The sequence below is a fragment of the Neltuma alba genome, unplaced genomic scaffold, assembly GCF_004799145.2.
Source record: "Neltuma alba isolate B1F8T4 unplaced genomic scaffold, ASM479914v2 tig00012135_pilon, whole genome shotgun sequence".
In the NCBI taxonomy this organism is placed as follows: domain Eukaryota; kingdom Viridiplantae; phylum Streptophyta; class Magnoliopsida; order Fabales; family Fabaceae; genus Neltuma; species Neltuma alba.
The window spans coordinates 292284-302532 of NW_021636686.1; the positions used below are offsets into that span (position 1 = coordinate 292284).

General features: G+C 32.6%; 3 protein-coding genes across 3 annotated transcripts; all 3 read left to right on the forward strand.

Moving 5' to 3' along the window:
• Positions 1 to 3146: 3146 nt before the first annotated feature.
• LOC114723367 (TMV resistance protein N-like) lies at positions 3147 to 3759 on the forward strand. The gene has a single exon (XM_028909561.1). It carries the CDS (start codon positions 3205 to 3207, stop codon positions 3712 to 3714), a length of 510 nt encoding a protein of 169 aa, XP_028765394.1. The 5' UTR covers positions 3147 to 3204; the 3' UTR covers positions 3715 to 3759.
• Positions 3760 to 4852: 1093 nt separating this feature from the next.
• On the forward strand, positions 4853 to 5368 carry LOC114723341 (TMV resistance protein N-like). The gene has a single exon (XM_028909537.1). It carries the CDS (start codon positions 4853 to 4855, stop codon positions 5366 to 5368), a length of 516 nt encoding a protein of 171 aa, XP_028765370.1.
• Positions 5369 to 8374: 3006 nt separating this feature from the next.
• Positions 8375 to 10247, forward strand: LOC114723342 (TMV resistance protein N-like). Its single transcript, XM_028909538.1, has 4 exons — positions 8375 to 8830; positions 9074 to 9349; positions 9452 to 10031; positions 10204 to 10247. The coding sequence occupies exons 1-4, from the start codon at positions 8375 to 8377 to the stop codon at positions 10245 to 10247; spliced, it is 1356 nt and encodes a 451-aa protein (XP_028765371.1).
• Positions 10248 to 10249: the final 2 nt, after the last annotated feature.

Below are 10249 nucleotides of genomic sequence, written 5' to 3' on the forward strand. Positions count from 1 at the left end.
AGGTATCTATCAAATGCAACAAGTCATACATAAATGAACATTTGTCATATACAAGTGAGAAGATGTTATGTACAAGTGAGGATTCATTATATGCACTTAGTATCTATTACGATAATATGGTTTTTTTTTTCCCTATCACACTCACATTTGAGAAATACACATCTTCATATTTATTACAGGTCTTATTTCCCAATTAATTTGTGAAATGAAGATTTTTCACCAATTTTCCTCAAAGGAAAATGGGGCACAAAACGACAAGAAAAAAAGAGAATTGAAATTGAAAAAAAAAAAAACAGAAAAAAGGGGCAAAATGTTGTAGATGATCTTTAAAATGTACATCCCCTCTAATTTGCTTTTTCCTCGTGGAGCGTTTTTTTCTACGGCAAGTCTTTTATCATTATGCGTATTTTCTTTCGTTTTTTTAATACCACGTCAAATTCTTTATATTTATTATATCAAATTTTTTAATTACATATGACTATATGTCTTACTATTTTAATTAGATTAATGATTAAATGATAATATTTTAAAACGATGATGGAAAAATTTAACATAGATATATAATTTGATATAAGTATTGTCCTATATATTATCATAAAAGAAAAGGCAATAAAACTTATGATCCCTCACATTGGGTTAATTATAATTTTGGTCCTCAACGATTAATATTCATCAATCAAAATTTTCAGGTTTCTTCGTCAACAAAATATATAATATCAAGGCCTATTTGGATAACATAAAAACCATGGTTTGGGTCCTAACTTGCCAAACACCCAGAAAAAAACAGAAACCATGGTTTTGGATCAAAACCATGGTTTGAGCTCAAAACCATGGTTTCAGAAGAAGTGAATCCATTTTGCTTCTGGCTCAAATGGGAGAGTATGATTATGCCTGTAGAGCAGATCTCAACGATAATATGATTTTAACATTCCTCAATTATTTTTTTATAAACATATTTAATCTTATATTTTATAAATATATATACATATTAATTATATTATTTTATATATTATTAATTATGTTGGTAAAAAAATATATTATTAACAATTTTATTTTTTCAAATTAAAATATATTATAAAATCTATCTTTTATGTAATTATCATATTAACTTATGCTTTTTTAGGTAAAATTTGTACATATAAAAAGTTCTTCTGATAACAACTATCCAAACACTCTCATTCATTAGAATCACTTCTTCACAAAATCTATTTTTTCCAGAATCTATTCTCCAGAAGCTATTCTCCAAACCATGGTTTGGTTTCATCCAAACACTCCTAGAAACTATTCTCCAAACCATGGTTTCATTCAACCATAGGACAGCCAAGTGGATGATGCTCACTCTCACTTTATGAGAAGGGAATCTGGAGAATTTTAATAAACCCTTCAGTAGCAGTAGCCCCTAAAAAAATTCTAAATTCTGAAGTTTCACCACGATCCTTGAGTGAGAAGACAAATATACCATCACTTTAATTAATTTGCAAATCGCCCAAATCTCCAAATTCTTATTGTAAATAGTCGAAATCGAGTTGTAAATCTTTAAAAATTTTATGTGTGAATGACCGACTCAGGTTTGGCAATTTATAATAAGAATTCAGCCATTTACAACTCATAAAGTAAGGATATTTTTCTCTTCTCACACAGAAAATTTTAGTCAAAGGGGTGTGATGAAATTTCAGAATTTTTTTTAAGGTTGACTGATATTAATGGGCTACTGAAGGGGGTGACTGAAATTTTCCCACCATTTGAATTTTTTAATATCATTTTCCATTTTTGTTCTTTTAATTATAAAATTTATATCCTTTTTTATAATCATGCATCTATAAAAGATTTTAATAAATGAAATTCAAATATCATCAAATTTCTCAAAGTCACTTATTAAAAGAGTAATCCAACTCAAAATTTTGATTAACCAACATCACTTCTAATTAATATTACTTATAAAAGGTAAAAAGCCGCAAATCACATTTTTGTTCAACATCATCCAAACGGGTACACTCTCGTTTCATAAACAAGGATGCTTTTTAAAAATAAATTATATTTTCTTATATATTTATTACCTGTAATCAATTTTAACTATTTTTTATTTGCATAATTTAATTATTTGTATTTCATAAAAGAAGATTGGATATAGTATAATAGAACTAACTTAAAAAGGAAAAAAAATCATAACTAAATTATAATTAACTGACTCCAGGCCCCAAAAAAAATCATAACTGACTGACTTGATTTCCTTGGGGAAAATTAATCTGGTAGTTCTTATATAGTTTCTTTTGATCTTGAATCAGCCTTAAATTTTTTTATTGAGTCTTTTGACTACTCTTCGCGGCGTTGGATATGAACAGCGAAAGGAGAAGAAAACACAATAAAGAAATGAATCAAAGATAAGAAGTAAAATGATTTAGATGATCCGTCTTTGAACAATCAAGGTAAAAGTGAACACGATCAGCACCGTAGAGACAAAGGGAACTGAGAATTGAGACAATACCATGCGCGAAACAAACAAGACGATTGTAGAGACCTATAGTGATAGTGGAATAAGACAGATGTATAGTGATTATCCAGCCAGTAATCTAATGGAAATTTTTTCAACTCAGTTAATCCTTATTATTTATTGGCAAGAACTGATGAATCTGTCGGCAGAAAGCTAAATTATCTAAAAAAAAAAACTTTAAAAAACTATAAGGACGTCAGATTAATTTTTCTTTTCTTTCAAGCCTGGCATTTTGTAATAGAGTATTCGAACTTGGGTGGCTAATAATAAATGAATTTATTATAAACCTGGCCACTTTTTCGTAGATACCAGCCTAAACAAAGACTATTTATATTCCCTACATTTTTTTATAAGACACAAATAATAGAATTATCTAATTAAAAAAATTAGTTATCTATAAATCAGACGTCAATAATATCGTGTATCTTCTGAACAGACGTCAACAATATAATGTATATATAAATCCGACGGTAGGTAGCTTAAGAGAATATAAAGTGGCAAGCAACTTACAAAAGGAAAAAAAGAGAAAAGAAGCGTGCAACTAAATTATAATTGACTGACTTGTTTCTCTTAACTCTGGCTTTAGTCCTAAAGCATTAATATAAATGGAGCAGTTATGCAGTCACATTCTCGTGGCCGCCATCGATATTCCCCTATATCTTGTGATCCGTTAAGCGTTTTTATCGGCCTCCCTCTGATTCCCTCAATAAACGATGGCTTCTTCTTCTTCTTCTTCTTCAACTTCGTCCACAGCACCAGCATGGACTTACGACGTGTTGTTGAGCTTCAGAGGCGCAGACACTCGTCATGGTTTCACTTCTGATCTTTATAACGCCCTAAGACAGTCAGGAATCCATGCTTTCATGGACCGTCCAGGGATTGAAAGCGGAGACGACATCTACGGTTCATTGTTTCAGGCAATTGAAAGATCACGAATTGCGTTGGTTATTTTCTCTGAAAATTATGCTTCTTCCGGGTGGTGTCTGAATGAGCTGTTGCACATAATGGAGTGTCGAACACGTCTAGCCCAGGTGGTTATACCCATATTCTATGGAGTAGATCCGTCTGATGTTCGTCATCAGACAGGCACATGTGGTGAAGCAATGGAACGACACGAGCAATGGTTCAGAACGATAGGGAATACTGATCGGGTTTTGCGATGGAGGAAGGCACTCAGGGCAGCTGCCAGCCTTGCCGGCTTTCCTTCATCAGAATGTCGGTAATGTGTTCTAAAACAGTTCTCATTTGAAGAAAGAAAAGGAAATGGTGATATATGTATAGGTGAAACTCAATATTTTCCCATACGGCCTCAAGCAGCGCTCCGAGAAATTGGATATAATTGAGAATTCAAAATTAAATTCATACTTTGGTAAAAAGAAAATTAGAGAGAGGAACCTGATGATAATGCTAATATAGTGGGGGGATCATAAAAATTATAATTATTTACAAAAATTGGATATATATTGAGAATTCAAAATTAAATTCATACTTTGGTAAAAAGAATTAGAGAGAGGAACTGATGATAATGCTAATATAATGGGGGGGGATCATAAAAATTATAATTATTTACAAAGACCACATGCTAAAATCTAAATTTTCCTTAATCAAACCTCACACATATTCTCTCCCATATTTTATTATTAAAACTAATACCGATTTTTAAGTTCCACTAAATAGAAAAAAATTCCCCTCGATTTTTACATTTGAATTAGATATGTATTAAAAAAATGCACACATATTACATATATTGTTCAGTTTTATTAACATTAATGATTTTATTTTAAAAATCATTACAAAATTCAATTAAAAATAAAAATTGTATAATTTAGTCGAGACCTTTTATAATTTTTTATATCTTTAGAAAGGCTATATCTGTTGTGAAAATAAAAGTAAAATTTAGGCAATTTTAGAAAATTCAAACGAACTTTGTAGAATTTATTTTTATTTTATAATAAATGTATGTCAGTTTTAAAAAGCTCATGTAATGTTAATGAAATTAAAAACAGCCAAACAATCTATTACTATATTTTTTTATGCAAAAGCTATAGTCAGGATTGCCTTGCCTCCACTGGAGAAGACTTTCAACTAAGAAAAAAAATGTTGTGGAGAAAAATTTCTTGAAAGTTTTCTTATGATGCATGCACATGCTTAGTAGCTAAACTGGTCCCTCTCTTATTCTTAATGGTCCTCTAAAAAGCTGTAGTCAGTATCTTGTTTGCTGGTTTGTTTCTAGCAATGATGCTGGCTAATTATGGTTTCCCGGATGGTTAATTTAATGTTGACATCAGGTCCGAAAGCGAGCTGCTTAAGAAAATTGTTGAGGAAGTTTCAAGAGTATTACCGTTGGTTGAGGAGCATTCAATGAGAATAGAGCCACAAGTTGATGAACCAAAAGTTGATGAATGGTTCAATTATGACGTGTTCTTGAGTTTTAGAGGTGAAGACACTTGTCACGGTTTCACTTCTCATCTTTATAGGGCTCTAAGACAGTCAGGAATCCACGCCTTCATGGACGATTCAGGGCTTGAAAGGGGAGAAGAGGTCTCTGCCTCATTAATGCAAGCAATTGAAAGATCACAAATTGCGTTGCTAATATTTTCTCCAGATTATGCTTCTTCCAGGTGGTGTCTGGATGAACTCGTGAAGATAATGGAGTGTCGACGTCGTCTAGGTCGGGTGGCTATCCCCATATTCTATGAAGTAGATCCGTCTGAAGTTCGAAGTCAACGAGGCAGATATGGTGAAGCAATTGAACGACACGAAGAAAGGTTGGGAAGGGAGAACGATGGAGTGATGTGGTGGAAGGTGATGGAGTGGAGGAGCGTACTCAAGGAAGCTGCCAAGATTTCCGGCTTTAGTTCTTCAGCATATCGGTAATACTCTAATTAAACCAACTCTCATTTAAGAAAAAAAGAAATGATTATTTGTCAAACTCAAAATACATTCCCATGCGGCCTCAAGTGGCGTGTGAAAATTTCCCCAGTTGCTGCAAAATAAGGACCGGATAGTAGTTGTATTAACCCTAAATAATTCTGTTCTCCGACATTTTGCTTGCATAAATAATACAATCACGTGGGTGATGAGAACTTTTAGTTTTATTTTTTTAACAAAAATTCTGAATATAGGAGAGAATGTAATATCTTTGGCTAAAGACAATTTAATATTTTAAAATTTATATTTTGATATTTGCTTCTCCTAAATAATTGCAATTCTTACAAGCTATTTCCCCAATAAATACGATTCTTCCCAAGTCATTCTGGCTAATTTTCTCATAATAATTTGTCATTAAGATTATTGTTGTTGTTGTTGTTGTTGTTGTTATATTAATAAGTTTGAGGAAGCAATAACATATAATAAGGTGTCTGGAAGTTGTTGGAAGGAAGCTTATGCGATACAAAACTGATTTTATGTGATTGATTTAACGCATATTATGGTATTGATTTGAGTTGAGTTGTTCTTTAATGTTAAAAAATTTTCTTGGATATAACTTCCTATTATTATTTATTTTGGTGGAAAGAGTTGGTTTGAATGATTGACTGGGAATGACATTTCAAGCCTAAGTGCATGCTACCTGCTACCTATCATTAGTACTTGAACAATTGATGTTTACTTCTCATGTTTGCATATTTGCTTGAAACATGGTCCTAACATGAAGTTATAATAGAAGTTGATAACTGTCGTAACTGAAATTTGATATGCATATTGATTTTCTTTTGATTGAATTTATGAAAGGAGTTTGGAGATATGGATTATGAAAATTTTGCAAATCTCTTATAAGATTGAATTTTTATAATATACATGAGTAAATTGCATTTATTGAGATAAATGATTTCTTATAGGACTCTGAACCCTTTTATTACAGGAACTAGACACAAAGTGCTTGTCAGTCGTAGCGTGCAGCCCTTGTTATTCATGACCTCGGTGCCATGCTTGTTATTCATGACCTCGGTGCCATGCTTGTTATTCGTGGTCTCCATGCAGCCCTTGCTATTTTAATATTCATGGCATCTGTATGCGTTGTGCTTGTTATTCATGGCACGTGGACTTTTCCTCCGTGGAATTTGTGCTGCGCCTAATATTCATAACGATGTGCTTGTTATTCGTGGCCTTCACGCTGTATTTGTTATTTGTGGCTTTTAAGTTGCATTTGTTATTTGTTTTGTCTTGGTTCCTCTAATGAAACAAATTTTTAGAGAAAAAAATCTTTTCAACATTATTTTGTATTATTGAAAATAAATAATTTTATTAAATTTTTTATTATTTAAATTATACTTGTGATTTTTTTCCCTAATTTTGTTTAATATAAGCATAGTTATAACAAGTTTGAAAACAAGGTTTATACATACAATAATAAAAAAAATTTATCTTTTTCATATTTTGAAATTTGTGTCAAGCACAAACTTGCATTCACACATATTTATTTCTAGTGTTTAATAGATTTGAATTATCAAAGTATGGCTCTCAATTAATTGTGATTCCATATTTATTTACATGATCTTAGATTATTTTGGTAATAAGTTGTGCATCGAGACTACATTTACTTGCCTAGTTAATTGTAATTCAAATAGTATAAATATCACCTACTTGTTGGATAATTGTATTAGTGGTTATGATAAAGTTGATTTTATGATAACACTGATTTATTCTTTTGTTGTATATAAAATTTGCTCCACAAAATTTATAGATATGATGTCCCCTTCCTTGTTTGTTTATTTACATATGCCTAAATTAAGGGAAAGGGTCTCATATCTTGTTAAAAAAAAAAAAGAATTTGTCGATTGATTGTTGCACATATGCTTGAGAAGCCTAGTGTATAAAGATATCTATGTTGAGTATTTATACATAAGTTCGTGAATGAATAATATCATATCATATGATATTTTATTACTAATGTAGATCTTCGTAATTCTAAGTTGAAATTATTAATAAATTAGACGAACTTACAAAGAAACTGAGCAATGTTAACATAAAGCTCTAACACCCATTGGCCTTCTTTTGAAGCCCTCTCTTATTAGGTTCCAGCAATTAATGCCCACTCATTTATCCAATGCTTGAAAGTTTTCCTATGATGCATATAAATATTTAGTGGCTAAGTTGGTCCATCTCCCACTCTCAAAGGTCCACTAACATCTTCTATTTAAAGATAAGTCTTGTGGGTTTTATTTTTGGTAGTAATGTTATATATGTGGTTGATTATATTGTTTCATTGATATTTAATATTGACAGGTCGGAAAGTGAGTTGATTGAGACTATTGTTGAGAGTGTTTCTAAAAGAGTAGACCATGGACAATTATTTGTTGCTGAGCATCCAGTGGGAATAGAATCACGGATTCATGAATTGACAATTGAATGGTCAAAAAAGAGATCTCAAAAACCTCTTAACGTAGGCCTCTGGGGGATGGGAGGCATCGGCAAAACAATTGCCGCCAAAGCCATTTACAATACAGTACAATTGGCTGTAAGTTTAGAAGAGCAAGAAGTTTTCTTGCAAATATAAGAGAAACTTCAAAGCATGTTAATGGCCAAGTCGATTTGCAAAAACAACTCATTTTTGTTATCCTTAAAGTAAAAGTTCCCAAGATACCTAACATTGACAGAGGAAAAAGAATAATTCAAGAAAGATTTCCCAAGATAAAATCATTTATTGTATTGGATGACATGGATAGTGTCAATCAACTGAGCACATTTTGTGGTAGTCTTGAATGGTTTTGTCCTGGAAGTACAGTGGTCATAACAACTAGAAATAGCCATTTACTTGACGCCATTAATGCAGACCATAAATATGAAATAGAAGAAATGAATCGAATGGAGTCTCTTACACTTTTTAGTTGGCATGCCTTTAAACAAGCCAATCCAAATGAAGACTTTAAAGAATTGTCTAACATGGTAGTTGCATATTGTGATGGACTTCCACTGGCTCTTGAAATCCTTGGCTCCTATTTGCGTGGGAGAACAATTAAACAATGGGAGAATGTGTTGTCCAAATTACAGAGGATTCTTACTAAAAGTATACATGAAAAGTTAAAAATAAGCTATGATGGATTGGATGATGATTCAGAGAAGGATATTTTCCTTGACATATGTTGCTTCTTTATCAACAAGGACAGGAACTATGTTACACAGATATTAGATGGTTGTGAACTTCATGCTGAAAATGGATTACAAATCCTCATAGAGCGGAGCTTGGTGAAAGTAGGTAGAAATAATAGGCTTGAAATGCATTATTTATTACAAGAAATGGGAAAAGAAATCATCCGTGGAAGCCCACCTAAAGATCCTAAGAAACATAGCAGACTATGGTCTCGAGAAGATGTGCTTGATGTGTTAACAGATCATACAGTAAGAATTTTCTTAATATACTGCTTTATTTTCCAAGTTTTGATATCAAGGGATGCATTATCTTTTTCTAAAATACAATTATCATCTTCATTTTTCATTGCTACATTATACGTGTTTCATAGCCTTTGTCATAGCAATCTTGTGCGCAAGAGATATATACATGTTGGCTGTTGTTGGCTTTCTCTCAACATTTATCATATGTTTTTCCTTGCTTATAACATTTTTTCTCCTATGTCTGTATAGGGAACCGAAGCTATTGAGGGTATATCTCTAAAGGTATCAAAAACCCATAGTGATCCCATTGATTCTGAGGCATTTAAGAAGATGAAGAAACTCAGATTGCGCCAACTAGACTATGTAAATCTTAAAGGAGATTATAAACATCTTTCTAAAAAGCTCAGGTGGGTTCGTTGGCATGGATTTCCATCAAATTACACTCCAACCAACATTTACCAAGAAAACCTAGTTGCTATTGACTTCAAACGTAGCAACCTCAAAGTAGTTTGGAAAGATTCCAAGGTATATATGTTTGTTGTTACGATCTATGAAGATAATCAACAACACTCATAATATAATTCTTCTTGTATAAAGCTTCTAATTCTTCACATGCATGTTTTGTAGAAGTTGCCAATGTTGAGGACACTAAATCTCAGTCATTCACCTTTCTTGACACAAACTCCTGATTTTACATATCTACCAAACCTTGAAAAGCTTATGATGAAAGATTGTGAGAGCTTGATTTTAATTCATGAGAGCATTGGGGATCTAAAATTTCTCCTTCATCTTAATCTAAAAGATTGCAAGAGCCTCAAAGATCTTCCTAGAAGCACCTACAAGTTGAAATCATTAAAGACTTTCATTATTTCTGGTTGTTCATTGATTGACCATTTAGAAGAAGATATTGAGCAAATGGAGTCCTTGACAAGTCTTATGGCAGATAACACTTCCATAACACAACTACCCAAGTCATTAGCAAGATTGGAAGGGCTTAAGCATGGATATGTATCTTTCCCTGGTCATGAAGGAAGAGGGCAAGATATATTTCCTTCTCTCATATGGTCTTGGATGTCACCTCATGATTTTCCTCAATCCGGTATTGAAGAATCCGTGCAAAGCGTATCATCTATAGTTGCCTCAATTGGACGGAATAGTGGGTTGCGTGGTCTATGTCAATTTCTAGGCGATCTTGTGAAGCTTCCAGGTACGTGGGAGCAATGTCGATCACAGTTTCGATTTAATGAGAGAATGACAAAACTTTTGGATGCATTGCATGAGAGAAACTTTATGGGATTTAAATCAACTCAAGATACACCCGAGATCTCAATAATGGAAGCTTCTGCGTCATCTAAGGGCCATGATCACCAAGTTCACAGTGCAAGGTCAGCAGATTCCGTCAATTCTCTTTCACTTCAACTAGGA

Bases quoted from the DNA above. Each gene is read 5' to 3' on its own strand.
- LOC114723367 (XM_028909561.1), top strand. From the start codon at position 3,205: ATGGCTTCTTCTTCTTCTTCTTCTTCAACTTCGTCCACAGCACCAGCA.
- LOC114723342 (XM_028909538.1), top strand. From the start codon at position 8,375: ATGGTAGTTGCATATTGTGATGGACTTCCACTGGCTCTTGAAATCCTT. The intron at 8,831-9,073 runs GTAAGAATTTTC...ATGTCTGTATAG, and splicing joins ATGTGTTAACAGATCATACA to GGAACCGAAGCTATTGAGGG. The intron at 9,350-9,451 runs GTATATATGTTT...CATGTTTTGTAG, and splicing joins TAGTTTGGAAAGATTCCAAG to AAGTTGCCAATGTTGAGGAC.
- LOC114723341 (XM_028909537.1), top strand. From the start codon at position 4,853: ATGAGAATAGAGCCACAAGTTGATGAACCAAAAGTTGATGAATGGTTC.